This window comes from Populus trichocarpa, chromosome 13 (genome assembly GCF_000002775.5).
Source record: "Populus trichocarpa isolate Nisqually-1 chromosome 13, P.trichocarpa_v4.1, whole genome shotgun sequence".
NCBI lineage: Eukaryota > Viridiplantae > Streptophyta > Magnoliopsida > Malpighiales > Salicaceae > Populus > Populus trichocarpa.
Window position 1 is genome coordinate 1,378,354 of NC_037297.2, and position 20,911 is coordinate 1,399,264.

Consider the following 20,911-nt stretch of genomic DNA (forward strand, 5'->3'; position numbering starts at 1 on the left):
TTAATTTTTTATTTTTATTTTTTTCTTTGTTTTTATTGTTTTTAAGTTATTTTAATGTGTTGATGTTAAAAATAAATTTTAAAAAATAAAAAAAATAGTAACTTAATATATTTATAAATAAAAATTAATTTAAAAAACAATCACACAATATTAAACAAGATCTTAGTCGATAAGGTTAGGTTAGTGTTGGTTGTGCCAAAACCCACGATTTCAAGTTGGTAAAATGATCACTTAAAAGGAAAAAACACTTGTTTAGGGACTACTTAATACTTTCCAAGAGGACTAATTCGATATTTGCCAACGAAAAACCCTGCCAAGTAGTGGACCTCATGTTTATCTACATCTTTGCCACGTCATCACCCCGTCTTAATCCCCGTGCCCACCCGTCACGACCACCTTCTTCAATAATTATTTATGACTTCCTGAAACGAACAAGCATATCATTTCCATTTATTTTCTTTCCCTCCAAGCAAGCAAACACAAAAACTTCATTTTCCCGAGAAAATTATTTTCATTCTCTTTCCATGGATTCACCGGCTCAACGTCGTCTCAAATCTATCCAGAGTCACATCCTCTCTTCCACCACCGCTGATCAATCCGACCTCCAAGCTAACCTCACCTCCTCCTCACAGTTCGTTCACCGTAATCTCTCTCTCTTGATGCATTCTTACACTTATACTTGTTTATAAGTATCAACTTATTTTTCAAGTTTATAACATTTTTTAGATCGCTAGATTTTTAGATCGCTAGATTTTTGGCGCTGAATGGTTTTGAATATGTATTTTTTATTTTTTACGTTGTTTTTTTAACGGTTTTAGTTAATTTAAGCGGTTAAATGAAGTTTCTAACTGTTTTTTGATTGCTTGCAAATAAATAATCACTATCACTTGGATAATTGTTTATTTATTTTTAAATATTTATGTGTTATTCTTTTAATGTTTTGATGATTGAATTTATTGTTAATTTTTTTTTGTTTTTATTTGCTTTGTAGGTCAACAGTACAGTGTTTGTTTACCGGAGAAATTGCAAACAGGGAAGTGGAATGTTTATAGGTAAGCAATGCTTAATTTGCTTCTTGTTTTTCTTTTTTTAGTTTAATTTTGATTAGTTTGAACGTAATTATTGTTTTTTATAGTAATTAATTGGTTAAGAATTGCTTGATTATGAATTCTACTTGTTTATGTAATGGTAGATCTGCACGGTCGCCAATGAAGATTGTAACTAGGTTTCATGATCACCCTGAGATCGAGACATTACATGATAACTTTGTGTAAGAATCTCAACTACTCATTTTATTGCGTATGTAGTTTAAAGGGTCTATAATTTTGAAATTAAAACATAAATGGCTTGGTCAATGAAAGGGTTTAAGAACAAATAGTTTTAAGGTGCTTATCATAATGTTTTTTTTTTTTTTTGGTGTTTATAGACATGCTGTTAAAACTTTTGGAGATTACAAGTACTTGGGCACACGAGTTCAGGCAGATGGAATGATTGGAGAGTGAGTTGTTGATTAATGGAATTTGATTCTATTTTTTTTTTCATGGATTAAAAATTAAAGATAAAGTTAAGTGACTTCTTTGTGTTTTTTTTTTTAATCATTTTGACTTTTTATATGTGAAAGGTATACATGGATGACATATGGAGAAGCTGGTGCTGCTAGGGAAGCTATAGGTTCTGCCCTTCGTTTTCATGGGTTACAAAAGGTGAGTCATTTTCTAGATAATTTGGATTTGTATTTTGTAGGAGTTATTTTTTTTCTTAAAAAAATGTGTGTAATTGTTTTCACATGTGTATGTAATATTTGATGTTCTGTAATCTAATACTTAGCTTGTGTATTAGCTGACACTATGTAGCTAGCCTCTTCAGTAATGCTCAAATGAAAAATCATACTTCCATGTGACATGTTACTTTTAATGTAGTTGCTTTGACATCAATTTGTTTCTTGTGGAACAGGGAGCTTGCATTGGACTCTATTTTATAAACAGACCAGAGTGGTTGATTGTGGATCACGCTTGTACAGCATATTCTTATATTTCAGTTCCCTTATATGACACACTTGGTACGTACATGACTGATTAAAAATGCATCTATCTCGATACATTAGTCCTGTTCTTACAATGTCTGATTCTGTGCACAGGTCCTGATGCAGTTAAGTATGTTGTGAATCATGCTGATGTGCAAGCTATCTTCTGTGTCCCAGAGACATTGAACACCGTGAGTTTAATCTTTGCTTTTTAAATCTACCCTTCTACATAGTAGAACCCATGTCTAGCTAGTTAGCATCACCTTGGGTTCTTAGTTCACTGGAAACTTCTTGTCTTATTCTTAAACAAGACTTTGATACATTTTGACTAGGTTAAAGGCCTGTACATTATGAAAGAAACTGGCTAGCTGTGAATTATCTTCACTAAATCATCAATTTTCTGTTCATGCTCAATGTGCATTGTGTTTAACAAACATTGCTAGATGATAGGTTGTTAATACATGAATCTAATTGTTATAAAACTTGTCTCAGGAGTCAGGTGATTCAGGTCTTCCAAGTACTTTTCCTTGTTTTCCCTTGCTGCTTCTCTCTTTGTCTCCCTCTCTCGTACAACAGAAAAGGCTTAAATTTTCTTCTACTAATTTTTGTTGCATATTTTTCTGCTAGTTTATTTTGGGAAACTGGAGACACCCATACTCAATGCACTTGAATTGGCTGTTCTAGATTCCTCTGTTCTCATAACATGAGATGATGATATAGTAATGGGTAGAACTTTCTGATAAATAACTGCTAACTGAAGCTGGAATCCCGTGGCATTTGGCTATATTACATGTTCATATCTCATGTATATATATAACCTATGAGGTTAGCAGATCCGATGTTAGCTTGATTTGAATTGCAATGTGCCTCATGTTCTCTCCTGGAACTTGCAGCTGCTTAGCTTCATATCCGAGATTCCATCTGTACGACTTATAGTGGTATGTACTTCTATGGTCTCTACTAAGATCCTAATCAACTAAAGAATACCATGGACCTTATTCTCATTCTGTGTTGTATACTTTATGGCAGGTAGTGGGAGGTGTAGATGAACACTTACCATCACTTCCTTTGGCATCTGGAGTGAAGCTCAGATCATATACAAAACTGTTCAGTGAGGTAAGTTTTATTCTGAAATTTTGCCTTTCTTATTTTAAGTAGGCTAGCAGTATGTGGCTAAATTTTTTTGGTATGTGGACCATATTAGAACTGTGTAGCTTGAGACAAGGAATCCCTGTTTTAAAATTGAATCTCTTTGAAATTCTTCTTTCTAGAATTTTTTGATTGTTGGTTGTTGAAATATGTTAAGTACTTAGTTGATTTGACTTGGATGGTTTTTGTTCTCTGGATGGCTAATGAATCATTGTCTCCCATGGTATAAAAATAAGTGATCCCAATCTCTACTTATGTTTTTAGCATTGAGAAATTGACAATATAAACTGAACAAGCCAAACTGTTAGGATTATGTTGATGAGTTTGATGTGTTTGACAAATCAATCGCCTTTCCAGTTTAGCGATACATGTACTTTCTTTTGTGTGTTTCTAATGCTTATTGCATTAGATATTCACTTGTAATATTAGCAATAGTTTGATTGTGGACAAGATTTCCACCTTAATTTAAATTCCTAAATTGAAATTGAGAATGGCTTTGTAAATGTTTCTCAACAAAATTTTTATTGTAGACCAGCTTTCTATCTTAATTCAAAATTCACAATCAGACCGGTCAATTCTCAATCTGCAATGCAATAGAAATTGAGCATGTCTGTTATAACTTAAAAAAAATTATGCCACCTTACAAATGGTTTTTATTTTAGGGCCGCAGTAGCCTGCAACCTTTTATCCCTCCTAAACCTGAGGATGTTGCCACCATATGCTATACTAGTGGTACTACTGGCACACCAAAGGTAGGATACATGTTTTTTGAAATATGGTTCTCAGCTTTTGCTGCTACTGTCTCATCTCCACAATGATTGGCCTTATATTTCTCTGGAAGGGAGTTGTCTTGACACATAACAACTTAATTTCAAGTGTTGCTGGTTTCTGCATGGCAATCAAATTCAACCCTGCAGACATGTAAGTTTCATCTTCAATTCATATTAAGACTTTGTTGAAAGATACTTTATATACTTTTCTGATTTGACTTCTATTTATCTTTTGCAGTTATATATCTTATCTTCCTTTGGCGCACATATATGAACGGAGTAACCAGATCGTGTCAGTTTACTATGGTGTTGCTGTTGGATTCTACCAGGGAGTATGTGACAATTCTGCCGGATACACACACACACATGTTGTCATGACTCTAATTCCTATTTTAGTTAGGGATTAGTTAAAGAATTTTTATGGTTTGGCCTAGTTCAAGAATGCTGTTGTGAGGTAGAGAACTTTGTCAGGGAGATTTTATAGTCAAGTCATTGTGCATAGTAAATAGGTTTTATCGTAGTTTTCTTGGGCGCAGTAGGCCAAAAGATATCTTGTTAGGAGACCATCTTCTGATCTGATATATTGGTGTCACAACTGTTCTGAGCATGAAATAACCCTTGTAATGAAACTACACATACATTTCAAGAAACTAAAGACTAAACGTAGGTCTGCAGTTAATACAGCTATCTTTTTCAATGCTTAACTAGGTACATTTTGGGTGTCTTCATACAAACACACTTGTGGCTTAGTTTCTCAAACTTGCAGGACAATTTGAAATTGCTGGATGATTTGTCTGCTTTAAGACCAACAATATTGTGTAGTGTTCCTCGGCTGTATAACCGTATATATGATGGGTAAGATTGTGCTTGAGGAGTGCATAATTTATATTGTTATAATCTGTATGGTCATTCAGGCATGTTTGATAAATTTGATTGTCTCAGAATCATAAATGCGGTGAAAAGTTCTGGGGTTTTAAAGGAGAGGCTATTTAGAGCTGCCTACAACTCTAAGAAGCAAGCGTTGATGAGTGGTATGTATAGCCAATGACTAGTTTTTAACATTATAGTTGTTATCTTCTCATTGGTGCCCAACCTATCCAGTTTAGTCATTTGTCAGAACACACCACATAAGTGTTTTTGTCTTAACAATTATTTAAGCCCAAAACATTGAAGTTCTAATAGTAGATTATAAACCTGACCGCTACATTCCTTAAATAGGAGGTAGTTAACGTGTGGATTCATATTTCTTGTTGTTAATGTTTAGTATCAATGCTTCAGGCCGAAATCCATCACCAATGTGGGACCGATTGGTATTTAACAAAATAAAGGAAAAGCTTGGAGGACGAGTGCGGTTTATGGGATCAGGTGCTTCACCTTTATCTCCAGATGTAATGGACTTTCTGAGGGTGTAAGTCAATTCCTAACCTAATGCATTATTATATTTGAATCTCTCTCCCTCTCTGTGTGTGCACGTGCACGTGCACTTTGTTTTTTGTTTTTTGTTTTATTTTTTTTTTGGGGGGGGGGGCATTATTAGCAACTTACATATTTGCTTCAAACTTTATCACTGTTTATAGGTGTTTTGGCTGTCAAGTACTTGAGGGATATGGGATGACCGAAACTTCTTGTGTCATTAGCAGTGTGGACCAGGGTGACAATTTATCTGGCCATGTTGGGTCGCCTAATCCTGCCTGCGGTGAGTGTTACATACTTGGTTGTTGATAGCATAATAAGATTGCCATCTACATGAGTTGGTATATGAAGTTGTAGCATGGATCAGTAATTACAACGTGTAGTAGTTTGCTCTAGTTGATAAATATCTATTTTAGTTGGTATCCCATAGTTTAATTGTTCATGAATCTGATGCTAACACATGAGAAATAATGAATTTCAAAGATGACCATCACAATTACATCCTTTTATTCATACAAAACATCTTGTGCCTTGAAACCGCTTTGATAAAAAGGCACAACGGATTCTAGAAAAGAAAGGAGTGTTGACTAAGTGAATTGGTGTGATGTAAAAATCCTAATGCTATGTGAAGATAGAATTTTGGTTACAGAGGCTTTAGTAGAAGTTTAGCTGAAACTGCTGGAGATGCTTTAAATGAAAAAGAACAGGAATAAGCTGGAAGGAAAGCTTAAGAGAAAAAACCATTACTGATTAATATTATTAAAAATGTTGATTATTGACTATTAGTGGATGATTCACCAAAAACAAATAATTACTATTTGGTTGGGGAAGTTTAGTGGGCTAAACACATTAACAAGAGAAGTTCTAGGAAATTCATAATTATGGCTTACAACTTAAGGTAAGATATTGAGCTTTTGTTTTTTAGGGCAAAAGTTAGGACCACTTGATTTCCTGGTACCATATAGTTGGTCTGAGTGCTTGGTTTATTCATGGTGCTAGGGTAGTCAATCTACAGAACTTAACCATTTGAAGTCAATGGACTGTTTAATTTATGATCATTTTGCATGATGATCAGCAGATGCAGGACCAACCTGTAGGCTTTGGCAGGCACTTTCTTGTATGTTCTGTGATTCTCTCATGGATATGACAACGGGTTATGAGTTTTAATTCTTAACTCTACCATTCTTGAGTTTCTATGTGCACATGATTGATTTATGACATATGATTTCTTTTAGATTTTCTGACATACGTGATTCATGATGAAAATTATAATTTCTAAACCCAGCAAAAGGCCATTTGTGAAGATTTTGAAGTGATTGTTGGAAAATTACATAATGAAATTCCTACTAGAAGTTGTTTATCCTCTATCTTGTGTGCCTGGCCAGTTGGAGTGTAAGTTAGTTATCTATAATGATTCACATTTACATTTCTCTTTCAGAAATAAAACTGGTGGATGTTCCTGAAATGAATTACACCTCTGAGGATCAGCCTCATCCTCGTGGAGAAATCTGTGTCAGGGGTCCCACTATCTTCCAAGGCTACTACAAAGCTGAAGTCCAAATGTAATCAACTTTTGTATCCTATTAGATCTTGTTACTGAGATGTTTTGCAAATGATTAGTCTACCTGACTGCTGGCTTAATTGGACAGGAGAGAAGTAATAGATGATGATGGTTGGTTGCATACAGGAGACATTGGGTTGTGGTTACCCGGAGGCCGCCTCAAGATTATTGACAGGTTGGTTGTTACCTTGGTTTAGTGTGGAAAGATGAAAAAAAACAATTACGATGTGCTTTTAGTTTCTATTAATGGAAATTTACTTTTAATATCTTAGTATCGGTCGTCCGTGTCCTTCTAGCAATACCAACTATATTGATTGAAGTTTGAATCCAGTCACCTTATTGAAACTGTCAGTTAATTTATGACAGGAAGAAGAATATTTTCAAGTTGGCACAGGGTGAGTACATAGCACCGGAGAAGGTTGAGAATGTGTATACAAAATGCAGATTTGTTTCCCAGTGTTTTATATATGGTAAGAGCATGGGTTTTACATTGAATATCAATCTTCTCAGTTATGATTTATTCCCTGATGGCTTAATTTGTTTGTAGGTGATAGCTTCAACTCCTCATTAGTGGCTGTAGTTGCAGTGGAGCCAGATGTATTGAGAGATTGGGCCGTGTCTGAAGGGATCAAGGTTGTTGGTTAATTTATTATTCTGTTGGTGACAAATTTAACCCTGGGAACTGTAGTCAGGAGTCTTTTTGAGTGTTATTAAATGAAATAAATTTTGGTTGGGATTCTACTGCTCGCTGTTAAAACTAAATGATTGATTCTGTCCATAATTTACTTAATGTTACTCGCTATTAAAACTTTCCTTGTGCAGCATGATGATTTAGGACAGTTATGCAATGATCCAAGAGCAAGGGCCGCAGTTCTTGCTGACATGGATCTGGTTGGAAAGGAAGCACAGGTAACTTTTTTTAGACAATTATGCTTTGTAACCCTTCAATTTGCATTTCCTTCAATTTATTTTTACTCGCTTACAAATCAACAGTTGAGAGGTTTTGAATTTGCAAAAGCCGTAACTTTGGTGCCTGAACCATTCACCATGGAGAATGGACTTCTCACGCCAACATTTAAGGTAAAGCTGTCGCTAAACATTCTGCCTCGGACAACCTCGATACATATTTTGGATGTAAAGAGTGGTTATAACTTATAAGCTTTCATGTTGTCTTTCTTACATGCCACTTGTAGCACCAAAATGTGACAGCAATTGCACGGAGAATTCCTTCTGTGTTTTGATCTGGGTAACCTTGCAGGTCAAGAGGCCTCAAGCGAAGGAATACTTTGCCAAAGCAATATCAAACATGTATGCTGCACTTTCTGCATCGGATCCGAAGCCGCCGAAGTTGTAGCGAGCTCACCATATTTGCACCACAGAAAAGAGCCATCCATTTGATTCGTTGTTCTCGACACTTGCAATTTACAAAGAAACCACAAGTAGCTGACTGTTCTCCAACTGTTGGCCGAATATGCTGGTCACGCAAGGATGAGACCAGCTGTTGTAGTCATCTATTTTGTGTTCCGCAGGTTCTTATCTATTAACTGAAAATCGGGAACATGCAAAAACATAGAAATCTTCTATTATTAATGATTTCTTCAAAAACATTAACTGACATGGAGGATGTTTCCTTCCTTGCCCTCTTGGTCTACAGGGCAGACGATTCTTGTTATACGTGCCCGCACTTTGAACTTGGGTTTAGGAGTGCCCCATTTCGTGGCTCCAACTAATGATTTTGTTAAGTTATATTTTCATGGTTATCTAATGACGTTGTGGCTTTCCTTACTCGGGTTTTAAAAGCATGTTGTTGTTTTCTTGGATGAGATGTAACCAATCAGTTACAAATCTTCCCAAGATTTGGACACTTCGTTTGTGGAGAGAGGAAACGTGATAAATACAACAGGGTCTAGAAATCTAATCACAGGGCATATTAACCATTCTTACATTGAGACCCTTAGGCTTTAGCCCAAAAGATGGGAAACATGAGTTTTTTTTGCAATCAAGCCCTGTGTTGAATAATGCCAACAATTGTATGTAACAGCCATTTCCTAAGCTTTTCACACAAACAGGAATAGTTTTCCTTGAATCCTCAAATAAGCCTTCTGCTGAATGCAACCATTTACTATACTTTACCAACAGCTGCATGCATTAAAAAAAAGCAAAAGAACCGCTCACAAATTTCCTCAAATCCCACTTCATATTTCAACCATTCAATATTCATGTAGGAAAAACAGCTCTGTATAGTACAAATGATACCTTATATTATATGTACAGATAGCTCACCTCTCAGCAATCCAAAAGAAACAATGGATGGACAAGACAGGATCACTGTTTGACAAGCGGTCGTGTGTTATTCCTAAGCCATTCACGAGCAGAACCATCCAGCAGCGGTGAAACCTGCAAGTCTCTATGGTTAATCTGGGTAATTGTAAATGACTAACCATCTGCCAAAAAAAAATTGCCAATGTAAAAAGAAGAAGAGGAGGAGGAGGAGAAAAGTAGAGGGAAAAAAGGCTTAATGTGTTGTGCCAGATTGATTGGTGGCATGGATTGTGCCCAAAAGCTATTCAGGTTTCAGCCTCGTTGATGAGAAGCACAAATTGAACTAAAACATTGTCAACAAATTCATAGACCAACTTCTAAGTTACAAATAAAGAAATATGTGCAAGTAAATTGTAACTACAATAGAAGCATACGACCGTTTACAATATTGGTTGATGTGTACTTGCCTTTTCCCAAACTTGCGCGTGGTAATTATTGAGCCAATCAACCTCCGCAACAGAGAGCAAGGACAAGTCTACTAACTTAGTCTGCAATGACCAGTGACAGAAGTTCGTGACAAGCAAGAACTGGAATATAATTACTGCTTCGTAAAAAATAAATCTAGGGATAGAGTGTATCCAAAACACAAAATTCAAGAAGAGATAAATGCTACAAAAAAAAAATCAAGATGAGAGATCAAAATAAGATACCAAATAAAATCAACTATTCTAGCAACCTAAGGTTATATTCTCACTTTAACTTAAGTTCCGGCAGGGGTTCAATTTCTCTGTTGTGGTGCAAACAAAGGAAAATTCAATACTTTTGTCTCTTTGACAACTTCACAATTCGCATGTTAAACTTTACCAGGTGATTACTAGCATACCTGGATGGGGACGTAAGTGAGTTTTTCAAATCCCAAATACTCTATTCCTCCATAGCGGTTTGGGGTGTCAACCTGTTTAACGCAAAGGAGATTCTGCAAGAAGAGAACCGAGATTAAACACAAGAAAATGCATGAATAATGAGGAAGATGTTATATATCAACCATTAAGCAGAACAGTGGACAAAGGCAACAAATATCAACTGTACCATCAACAATATCCAAATAAATGTACAAACAAGGCCAAGCAGAGTACATATGTCCAAGTGGGTTTGCATGGGGCATGAAAGCTCACAGGGGTATATGGAGTGTGCTAAGGCATATACTCAACTAAGCTAATAGAATATACAACTCTAGGGCTGGCTGCATGAGTCCCCCTACACTTTGTGTGTCTACCAAGCACTGGACATTTCTACAAAGCAATAAGCCTACTGCCCATCCAATGATGACAAGAAACAAAAGAGAATTCAAACAAATTTCCCAACCACCAACTCAAGGTTTACAGCAAATAAAGTATTGTTAAAGTATGACTATCAAGTATACAGAATTCCCCAGAGTGTCAATGACAGAGAAACCATGCTTCCTTCAAACTACATTAATAATGTGGTTGTTCTGCATCTATTAGTATTACAGTACAGATTCTTTTTTTTCTATCACTGTATTTATGGTGCATGATCCTTGAGAAAAAAATAGCATTAAGGCCCCAACCAAGAAATACTAGACGCAAGTTTCAAATGAAATGGACAAACTCATTATTAGAGTTAAACAATCAAGTGATGTTGTAGCTACGGTAGATTTTCTAATCCAAGGAGATGTAGCTGGATTATTATAGTACCTCAATTCGAATGCCAAAAGCATGATCTTCATAGTACCCTGGTTCATTGCTTACTATCATTCCTTTCTGCAAGGGAGTCATATTTCCAAATCGAAAGCTAATACTTTGAGGACCTTCATGAACATTTAATGCTGCTCCCACACCATGCCCAGTACCTAATAGATTGAAGGAAGAAGGAGCATGTGAATTAAAACTTTATTCTTCCTCCTCAAATCAAGTCAGAAATGTATCCCCTCACAAAATTTCCCTTCACAAATTAAGTCCAGTTACAAATTGGCAGGACAAGTACCATGCCGGTAATCAAGCCCTATCTTCCAAAGAGATGAACGGGCAAATGCGTCCAATACAAAACCAGGGGTATTTTCAGGGAATACTGCCTGATCCAGAGCTATATGACCCTGAAATGTCATAGTTCATTAGAAGATATCAAATTGTTCCATAAAAAAAAGTAAGAAAAAACAAATATATTCATTGTACATAAATCATAGAGACAAATGTATCCAAAGTGGTATGCTTCAGAGGGAGGGAGGGAGGGAGGGAGGATTTTATGGCATAAATCTTATCAGTCTAAATAATAATTTTGTAACCTATGATGCCAAATTATCTGTTCCCCTCAAAGCCCCTTCATATGGTGCAACCCTGGGCATGTACTATATATGAATTAGACCAAAAAAGATCCAGCACCTGCAAAACCCGAGTGAAGCATTCCTTTTCTCGTGCAGTAGGTTCCCCAAAGTGAACTGTCCTTGTTATGTCAGTTGTTCCGTCAACATATTGAGCTCCGCTATCTAATAAAAAGAGCTTTTTTGGATCCACAACACTACAACTCTCTGGTTCAGGTTTGTAGTGTATGATAGCACCATTTGCTCCAGAACCTGCAAGATCAGATCATCCTAATAATGAAACAGATTATAATAATGATCCTTTTCAATGTGTTACGAGTTACAAAAAAGTTAATATACCACTTATTGTATCAAAGCTAGTATCAATGAAACCAGCCTGCTTTGAACGGAATTCAAGAAGTTTGTCTGCGACATCTACCTCCGTTAGTTTCACATCCTTGTCAATTTCCCCTTCCAGCCAGACCCAAAACTCTGCTAGAGCAGCTGCATCCCTGCATATTAAGTATCACAATGAGCATGTGTTGTAAACGTCATTAGCTATTATTTTTTGGCAAGTAATAATTATACAAACAGGTATAGGACTGAAGATGCAGATGCTTTTCATCCTTAAAGAACCATTATCCTATGCTCGCTTACTATCTTTTCTAGAAAATTTCATCCAAAGCATGATATCATTCTCACTAAGAATTCCACAAATTTGGCATGATAACAACAGACATAACGAGATACAAAAAATTCTCAAGGTTAACAAACCATAAAATTTTATTCCACACATTTAAGATGGTGTATACTAACGACACATATGGATGAGGCTTCATTTTTCAAGATAATTTTATTGAAAGTTCTTCCAAGGAGGAGAGAGAATCAAATGAGTAGATACAGAAAAGACAGAAGCTTTGACTTCATGTAATTGCGTATAAAACTGCTCGGAAAATTTGACCTTTGATGAATAACACCATTTTCAATCTCAGTTTTTAAGGCATGCTAATTTGTGCAGAATACCCAACCCTGGAATTCAATTAACACAACATTCAAGTGTTGGACAGACAATAACATACAATGCAGCTTTCACAATCATGAACACAAAATAGGTTCCAATGACAGAGGTAAGTACCTTAAGTGAGAATTGTGCATGCCTTCTAACTCAGCAGGATTTTTCACAGCTTTTGCTAGAGAGATGGGTGAAGCCCTGTAAACTCCAGAAGGTCCCCAAGATTGATTATTGGAACCATTATGTAAGTTACCTTTACGATCACTTGCATGGATTTCAAAATGCCTATCACAGGCAGACTTATATGTGTTGACTATAGCAGCATTAACTGAAGACGTATCAAACCAAAGTTCAGCCCCTTTTGCAGCCAAACTGAAAGAGAGAAAAAATGCATATTTCAGAGTATGGTCACATAATAAGCCTGCCAGCATATATAAGAAAAAGCAAGTCCAAGTCCAGTGCCAGAGACAAAATCACACATTCTAGACTATGCTACACATCTGTATAGGCATCTATGTACATATTATGAAACATGGCACACTTCATTTTGTCTCACAGACACCAGTTTAACATAGGCATATAAAATGTTGACAGCCAGACTAGTCGTCCATTCATCAATAGAAACAAGCTTCTTTAATCATGAACATAGAGAATAACTTCTACCTAATAATATCCAGCAATAATACATGGAACGTTTCCTGTGCTGCTGGAAAGAAAAAGGCTATAGCATTTACCTTTCTATCTCAGAAAGGATGGTGTCATATGGCTTCAATTCAACACCTGCATTCTTCAGATGATTCAACACTTCTGGTGTGACTTTAGAGTTATCCACAAATAATTTGGCTCCATCAACCTCTACGATTAAGTATGCATACATAACAGGTGAATGAGGAACATCGCCTCCTCTCTGCAGAATAAATAGATACACAGATCATCATTTAGAAATAACAAGTACAGAAGTAGGAAGTATAACTGAACGACTAACTTATAATTGAATTCTTGCTTTGTGTAAGTTTGACAAATCAATAAAAATTCCAGAATACAATGGCACTGACATTATTTTAGATTAGTTTTTAAGTAGCAAAGATTACAGTAATGTAAAGATAAGGTTTGCAAGCACCTCTACTGCTGCAATGTTTAAGAGAACGTGTCCAAAAAAGAAGGGGCAGAAGCAATTACCAAATTCAGCAACCAGGCAATTTCATCAAGCATGGAAACAATGATTGCAGATGAACAAGTATCAATGAGCTCGGACCTCAGGAAAGACAACTTTGATGCAACATCCACACCAGCATATTTTAGTTCATGTATTCTTATTGGTTTGTTTGGAGGCATTGGCCTTGATCCCTTCCATATTTCATCCACGAGATTTGGATTGTACAGGTAAACCAATTTGTGATTTTTCTTAGCTATAGCTTCTTTCAATTCCTCGGCAGCATCAAAAGAGAAAAGAAACTGCTCCCTTCACAAAGTCAAAGACATGGCATCATACATTGGCAAGGTTGAAGAATGATAGAGTTAATGCATATCATAACTAAACTGATGGTTATAGACACAGAAATTGAGTGGAAGGAATGATTTGAACAATTAACATTTGGAAAGCAAATTATTCCAATAGAAGGAAAAACGTTTGCAAGCAAAATCCGCACAAGCTCGCATGCAGAAACAGAATGATTCAGCATGTGCTAAAAACCAATGAATGATAATCAAGTAATGAATACAAGAACTTCAACGTAAATTTACACCAGAAACATAAGAGCAGGAAACTAGGGGAATTCAATTGGAGCAGGTTGAGAAATTGCTCACAGGATCAACACCAACTTTGGCCCCAGGAGCCAAAACATCATTAAGCCATTCGCTTGTTGTCGGGACTCCAGGATTACCAGCCCGCATGAGAATCCAATTAGAATTCAATTGCTTCTCAGCCTAATCATTATAGGAAAAGAAAAATTAAAAATACTATTTCATCTCCAGTTGGAAACACAAACTACACTTTAATTAAAAATAAACTATTCTTTCAAACCTGGAGAAAATATCGACCATCTGTCCAAAGTGCTGCTTTCTCCTTTGTGACAACAGCAGTGCCGGCACTACCAGTGAACCCTGATATATACGTCCTCCGCATATAACATTCAGCAATGAATTCACTCTAGCAACCACAATGGGAAGGCTAATTAGAAGTAATTACAAAGCCCCAGTATATCGTAGAAAAAAAAAGCCGGACAATCCTAAAGCATATCCAGCAAATGCAGACGCTCTAGTATCAATAATTCATTAATAACATTCAAAAAACACAAAATTAGCTAACACTAGAGTGATTAATAAGCTGAACTATTATAATTCAACAAACACACACAAAGAGCATAATTCCATTTCATAAAAACTCCAAATTCTACTACTAAAAACACCGGAAAGCACCATTTTTTCAATACGATAGTAAAAAACAAAACAATCCCTTTAACTTCAAACAAAAATACACCAAGAAGAATAGACTTTAGCTGCATATCATAAATTCCCAGCATGCACCCCTACAACTTCAAATCACTATAACATTCAAACACCAATACAAATGCATAAAAACATCCAAAACCCAATTGAATTTTAACAAAAAATACACCAAAAACAGAAACCCAAATAAAAGTTTAGCCAAAAAAGCCTTACTTGGTGAGCATCCTGAGAAGGTATAATATAAGCATCAATACCAATCCCAGGCTTAGAAAACAACTCACGTAGAGCTTGAAGCTTCTCGTCCGGTTCCGACTTTTTTGCACGGCTCCATCTAATTTGTGAAGATGGTTTTGCAGAGACTGGAGGGCTAGTGCAATTTCTGGTAATGATAGGGACTTTAGTGAAATTTTTGTCAAATCTTTGGTGGGTTGTTTTGAAATTTGAAAAAAAGGAACTTGGAATTAAAAGTTTTTGAGAGAGAAAGCGAGAAGAAGCTGAGAGAGAGAGAGGATGCATCACAGCTGGTAATGGGATTGAGTGCATGTTAGAGAAACTCACAGAGAGAAATTGAAGGGAAAGATAAGGTCTTTTTTAAGTGTAAAGAGCAATAAAGTTCACTCCTTTTTTTTTTCTTGCAGGAAATCATGATGATACCTCATAAACGACACCCTGTTTAGGATTTTTTGTCTGAAACTGTAGATTCTTTCAATTATGCTCCCTAATGATTACTATTTTAGCATTGTGGTCCCTCTTTCATGTTCTATTTGGAAAAGTTAACGGAATTGGTTTATTTTCATGTTCTTTTAAGTCAAAAGAAGACTAATTGGAAGCAAAAATTTTCTTATACACAGAAACACACACTGTTTATGTATAAGTGATTTGTTCAAAATTAAAAAAAATATATTTAATCTTGGATTTTATTAGGAATATCTTAATCATTAAAATAAAAATACTATAAAGTATTAATCAATTCAATATCTATTCTTCAAGGAAAAAACGAAAATTATATCATAATTAAAATAAGATATTTTTTTTGTTCTACTAGTTATAATACTTTTTAAAGTTAATCCTAGTGATTTTTCAAAATCAAATGAAAAATAGAAAGATATTAAGTTGCGTTTATAATATCCAAATTGTATTTTTATTTATTTTTCTAATGAATTTTTTTTATTAAAGATATACTTTGGCATGGAATACTGTATTATAAATAAATTTTTGTAAATAATATAAATTAGGGGGTGAAAATTAATATATTCCTCCTTTTTCAGGCCAATCAAAAGATTATATTGGTGGAATAATAATAGTTGAATGGTACAATTACAAGAAAATTTAGTTTGATGGTTAATATGAAATATCTACCATATATAGGAGACTGGAATGTAAGTGTAACTTTTTTTTAAATTTCGATAACTTCTTTGAAATTCCTTCCTTTCTTTACTTTTGTAGTGTAATTTGCAGTTCTCGATCGATAGATCTCTTCTTGTCTCTTAACATTAACAATGGCCATAATCACAGAGGAACCAGAAATACAACCTCAAAATGACCGAGAACCAACAGAGGAACCAACTTCACCTTCTAAAGATCCAAAACGAAAGCCAAAACCAAAGCCAATGACACAAACTAAACCACAAACACAAGCACAGGCACAGACACAGATCAACCCTTTTGTTTTCTGGTTCTATTTCACTGTCTCAGTCTCACTTGTCACTCTTTTAGCTATTGGTTTGTCCTCTCTCTATTCAAATCCAGACCCCAAAAGTTTCTTCCTTTCCCTCTCCACCCCACTACGCCAACACTACTCAAAGGGGCGTACAATTAAAGTCCAACTGGCTCAAAACCAGCCATCAAGTGAGGTTTTTGTGTTAGAGAGTGGTAAAAGAGATTTTGTGAGTGAAAAAGTTGTGATTGTTCATGGGTTGGGTCTAAGTTCATTTTCTTTTAGGAAAGTTTTAGACCTTTTGGGTTCAAAAGGGGTTCATGGGGTTGTGTTTGATTTACCTGGAAATGGGTTTTCTGATAAGTTTATGGAAGCTAGTGAAGAGAGAGGAAATGGAGTTTTCGAGAGGTTTAAGGACGCCTATGCACTGATTAAAGAAAAGGGTATTTTTTGGGCTTTTGATAACATGGTTGAAACCGGACAGATTCCGTATGAGGAGATTGTGTCTCATTATAGTGAAAAAAAGAGTGTTGTTAAGCCTATTGTATTGGGTAGTGAAGAGACGGGCTTGGTTTTAGGCCAAGTGATTGAGACATTGGGGTTAGCTCCTGTGCATTTGGTTTTGCACGATTCGAGTTTAGGAATGGTGGCGAATTGGGTTTTGAAGAATTCAGAATCGATTAGGAGTGTGACTCTGGTTGATACAGGGTTGAGGCCGGCTTTGCCTTTGTGTGTTTTGGAAGTGCCAGTGGTCAGAGAGGTTGTTTTAGGCGTTAATTTTGTGTACGAATGGTTGATTAGAATGTGTTGCTCAAGGGGGATTGGTAGTTTGGATGTGGCGGCACATAGAATGATGTTGAATGGGAGGGATGGGAGGAGAGCTGTTGTGGCTACAGGCAAGAAATTGAATTCAAGTTTTGATATTGCAGAATGGGGTGGTTTGGATGGGGTAAAGGGAATCCCAATGCAGGTTGTTTGGTGTAGTGGTTGGTCAAAAGAATGGAGCGAGGAGGGACGTAAGGTAGCCGATGCGCTTCCACAGGCTAAATTTGTCACACACACTGGTGGGCGCTGGCCTCAGGTGAGAATTCTTACTGTGCTGTATTATATGTTTTTAACTGTGTATGGTGATTTGTGAGAGCATAAATTTTAAATTTTAGTTTACAATGGATGTTTTTGGATTTCGCATCATGCTTGGTGAAAATGGTTCTATATGATAGACCAATGGCTGATTTTGGATCTTGATTGGTTTGACAGATAACTAGAATGAACGGCATTTAACAATGTGCATAAGGTAAAACCCATTATTGAATCATATGTAACCATTTAGTATAGGTTGAAGTTGGGGTTAGTGGAGACTTTGGTTGCTGGACTATGTTAGATATTAGGTCCGAATTATTGAACTACTGATTGACATATACAGCATGTTTGGAGCCACCGTCAATGAAAAATGACTGCTTGCCTATGTTTCTCAAACATGTTCCTGGTTCTAACCAGATAGAACCAGGAAAGATTTTTTTGGATGATTTGATCCATTTTCTAGATGTTATTTATATTTGTTCCTCTTAACTCGTCCCCAATTGATGAAAAGAGCAAATTGTCTGTTTTGTCAAAACTGTCCTCCCATTCCAATGAGCTGGTTGCAAATTCTGGATGTTCTCACAACAAAATTTCCAAAAAACATAACCTCACAGGTCTTCGAAAAGAGTTTCATAAAAAGTGTTAGGTTTTCTATAAGATTTACCTAGTCTTTTCAGTGAAAGAATTGGGCTTGATCTTGGCTTTTGTAATGGCTCTGTTTGTCAATTCGTATTATTTGCTGAGGAATTAGAATTTATCTGGGTGTCTGCATGCCCATTTAATGTTTTGACTAATAAGAGGAAATCACAAATAAACCAAAGCCTCCTTTACCCATCTTCTCAATTTTCCTTTCGTTGTTTTAAACCTGCATTTTAACTCGTTTTTGTTCATTTTCTACCAGAGACCTTGAACCTATCATGTGACGAAGAGAGAACATAATGTAACTCTCTTTTATGGAGAAATGCATGTAATGGAGGGAATGATATGAGCCTAGTTGCTTTTAATAAGTTTTTCACTTAGTGACATGGGCTAAATCTTCACATTTTAATCTCTATACTTGCTTGATCTTAGACATTGTATAGTTTGACAGAGCTCTAACGCACATAGGTGTGTCAAAAAAAACCGATCAACCGAAAAAACTAATAAAAAACACAGCTGAAAAAACCGAACCAGGAGAAAAAACTGAAGAAACCGATTTAAAAACAAAAAAATCACTCGGTCCAGTTCAGTTTCTGTTTCACAAAGCTGAAACCTATTGAACCGGCTCAACCAAATTTGACCCAACTAAAAATACAAGGGGTATAAATAGAAACTCAACTAAACCCTAAGACACCTTTTCCCTTTTATTTTTGTTTCAACCGCCACCCCCCTTAACCTCTCTCTTTTTCTCTCCTGTGATGTACCTAATTATTTCAATTTTCATGTAATTCCTTCTCACTAGCTTGTCTTGCTGCTCTTGAATTTGTTATTGAAGATTCAATCCCAAGATTTGTTGTATAATGTGGACCATCTTATACTTCTTATATGAATGGTGGCCTCCTGTTCTGCACATGCCCCTGGCTCTCTTCCTCCATCTGTGGGAAGATTTGAAGCAGTTGCCTTGCCCTATCCTATTTTAGGCAGTATAATCGTCCTTTCTATCAAAGAGCCTAGCAACAACTGACTCTGATTCCATGAAAGAGTATTGCTCGATAATGACTTCAAACAATCCCATCGCCTAGAGCAGCAAGCCAACAGTGGTGTGGGTGCATCAACAAAGGTTTCTGCTTGGGTTTTCCTGTACCACATTCATAAAAATTAACAAAACAAGTTTAGGATTTCAAAGTAATAAACCATTTGAAATCTTGCATTTAGTTTGTATTACGGATAATAAATCATTTAGGTTGAAGTAGAGTGTAGTGGAGCATTGCTGGTAGTTTCTAGAGATGCTGCATTTAGTTTGTACCAAGGACTACTGATTGATGTATAAGATTGGTTTGGAGCTGACTTCGATGAACAATGACTACTTCCTACCATTTCATAAACAGACTGCATCACCAACCAAATAGAACTGGAGAATAATTGTCGTGATGATTAGATTTCAGGTTCTAGATACTTATCTGTTCTTCTTGAATCATCTCATCCCTAATTGGTAACCTAACAGGAATTTATCTGCCTTCTTGAAACTGTCCTCCCAATTAGATGAGCTGATTGCAAATTGTGAATTTGTCCCCAGATATTTCAACAGCCAAAATAAACCTTAACATATATAGATTGTTAGAAGATATATCCTATCTTTCCATAGATGCTCAGCACTGTACTTAAAAATAGAATTTGATAAGGAACATGATTCATAAAATTGTACATTTGAGTTTCTGTTGATCTTTTTACTATCACCAGGGCTAGTGATGAATTCCTTGTATTCTAAGTCTAGTTTTCAATTTGTTTTGGTGATCTCAGGAAAATGCTGCTGATGAGCTAGCTGAGAATATTGTTAAATTTGTTTCCTCCTTGCCAAAATCAGTTAGGCGAGTTGAAGAAGAACCTATTCCGGAGCATATACAGAAAATGCTTGACGAGGCAAAGGATGGTCATCACCATCATCACGGCCATGGTGGTCACGGCCATCATGATGGTCATGGTCATGCTCATGCTCAGACTCATGGAGCTGGTTACATGGATGCATATGGGCTAGGTCATGGATGGGGCAGTTGATTTTTTTTCGTCTTTTTTTGATTCAGCAGACAATATTTGTGGAAACCAATGTTTGGTTTCAAGCATTACATTACCGTCTTCAGCGAATTCCTGGTCTGTGTACACTTTCCTGATATCCCAACACCTTGATGGACACGATCGTTTCAACCATGGCAGGAGTTTGTAATACTAAGGCACTGTTTGTTTTCCGGTGCAAATATATTTTTGAAAACAAAATGATATTTTTGTTTTAAATTAATTTTTTTAGTAATTTTGGATATTTTAATGTGATGATTAAAAATATTTTAAAAATTAACTTTTTATAATGGACTGAGATCATCACAAGAAATTGCGGTGATCCTAGGGCTTGAAGAAAACAAAATCCCTAATTTCTTCTTCTTGTAAACCCTGATTTTTTTGGAAAAGAAAATGCTTCTCTCGAGAGACCAGAGAACTGGAAAGATGGAAGCTGAAGAACCTCAATTTCTCCTCACCAAAACGACGCAACATCAGTTTAAGAGAGAAATCGTCAAATAGAAGTCAAAC

General features: G+C 36.0%; 3 protein-coding genes across 5 annotated transcripts; 2 read left to right on the forward strand and 1 right to left on the reverse strand.

Annotated features, from left to right (window-relative positions):
• The first annotated feature begins 429 nt into the window (after nucleotides 1-429).
• LOC7481757 (long chain acyl-CoA synthetase 7, peroxisomal) lies at nucleotides 430-8,701 on the forward strand. The gene is made up of 23 exons (XM_002318973.4): nucleotides 430-642; nucleotides 992-1,052; nucleotides 1,193-1,270; nucleotides 1,427-1,498; nucleotides 1,622-1,703; nucleotides 1,954-2,059; nucleotides 2,138-2,214; nucleotides 2,917-2,961; nucleotides 3,053-3,139; nucleotides 3,835-3,924; nucleotides 4,014-4,093; nucleotides 4,181-4,274; nucleotides 4,709-4,797; nucleotides 4,885-4,973; nucleotides 5,221-5,350; nucleotides 5,520-5,638; nucleotides 6,794-6,917; nucleotides 7,005-7,091; nucleotides 7,283-7,386; nucleotides 7,464-7,549; nucleotides 7,739-7,825; nucleotides 7,910-7,996; nucleotides 8,175-8,701. The coding sequence occupies exons 1-23, from the start codon at nucleotides 525-527 to the stop codon at nucleotides 8,268-8,270; spliced, it is 2,088 nt and encodes a 695-aa protein (XP_002319009.2). The 5' UTR covers nucleotides 430-524; the 3' UTR covers nucleotides 8,271-8,701.
• Nucleotides 8,702-8,809: 108 nt separating this feature from the next.
• LOC7473285 (aminopeptidase P2) lies at nucleotides 8,810-15,586 on the reverse strand. 3 transcript variants are annotated; one of them, XR_002977443.2, is made up of 14 exons: nucleotides 15,169-15,586; nucleotides 14,531-14,656; nucleotides 14,314-14,433; nucleotides 13,687-13,962; nucleotides 13,242-13,414; nucleotides 12,631-12,879; nucleotides 11,856-12,007; nucleotides 11,578-11,768; nucleotides 11,183-11,291; nucleotides 10,894-11,048; nucleotides 10,062-10,154; nucleotides 9,646-9,726; nucleotides 9,173-9,313; nucleotides 8,810-9,055 (listed from the first exon to the last, which is right to left on the reverse strand). XR_002977443.2 is itself a non-coding variant. In XM_024584109.2 (14 exons), the coding sequence occupies exons 1-13, from the start codon at nucleotides 15,496-15,498 to the stop codon at nucleotides 9,242-9,244; spliced, it is 2,127 nt and encodes a 708-aa protein (XP_024439877.2). In that variant the 5' UTR covers nucleotides 15,499-15,586; the 3' UTR covers nucleotides 8,810-9,055; nucleotides 9,200-9,241. The 3 variants fall into 3 exon arrangements, 2 of the variants coding, with proteins under 2 accessions (XP_024439877.2, XP_002319540.4); XM_024584109.2 differs by having other exon boundaries at nucleotides 9,200-9,313; XM_002319504.4 differs by having other exon boundaries at nucleotides 8,810-9,313.
• Nucleotides 15,587-16,381: 795 nt separating this feature from the next.
• On the forward strand, nucleotides 16,382-20,624 carry LOC7481758 (protein AUXIN RESPONSE 4). The gene is made up of 2 exons (XM_024584059.2): nucleotides 16,382-17,693; nucleotides 20,132-20,624. The coding sequence occupies exons 1-2, from the start codon at nucleotides 16,455-16,457 to the stop codon at nucleotides 20,384-20,386; spliced, it is 1,494 nt and encodes a 497-aa protein (XP_024439827.1). The 5' UTR covers nucleotides 16,382-16,454; the 3' UTR covers nucleotides 20,387-20,624.
• The last annotated feature ends 287 nt before the right edge of the window (nucleotides 20,625-20,911 follow it).

Bases quoted from the DNA above. Each gene is read 5' to 3' on its own strand.
- LOC7481758 (XM_024584059.2), top strand. From the start codon at position 16,455: ATGGCCATAATCACAGAGGAACCAGAAATACAACCTCAAAATGACCGA. The intron at 17,694-20,131 runs GTGAGAATTCTT...TGGTGATCTCAG, and splicing joins CTGGTGGGCGCTGGCCTCAG to GAAAATGCTGCTGATGAGCT.
- LOC7481757 (XM_002318973.4), top strand. From the start codon at position 525: ATGGATTCACCGGCTCAACGTCGTCTCAAATCTATCCAGAGTCACATC. The intron at 1,704-1,953 runs GTGAGTCATTTT...CTTGTGGAACAG, and splicing joins GTTTTCATGGGTTACAAAAG to GGAGCTTGCATTGGACTCTA. The intron at 4,094-4,180 runs GTAAGTTTCATC...TATCTTTTGCAG, and splicing joins AAATTCAACCCTGCAGACAT to TTATATATCTTATCTTCCTT.
- LOC7473285 (XM_024584109.2), bottom strand. From the start codon at position 15,498: ATGCACTCAATCCCATTACCAGCTGTGATGCATCCTCTCTCTCTCTCA. The intron at 13,963-14,313 runs GTGAGCAATTTC...TGAAGGGAGCAG, and splicing joins CCAAAGTTGGTGTTGATCCT to TTTCTTTTCTCTTTTGATGC. The intron at 9,727-10,061 runs GTATGCTAGTAA...TGGTCATTGCAG, and splicing joins TCACTTACGTCCCCATCCAG to ACTAAGTTAGTAGACTTGTC.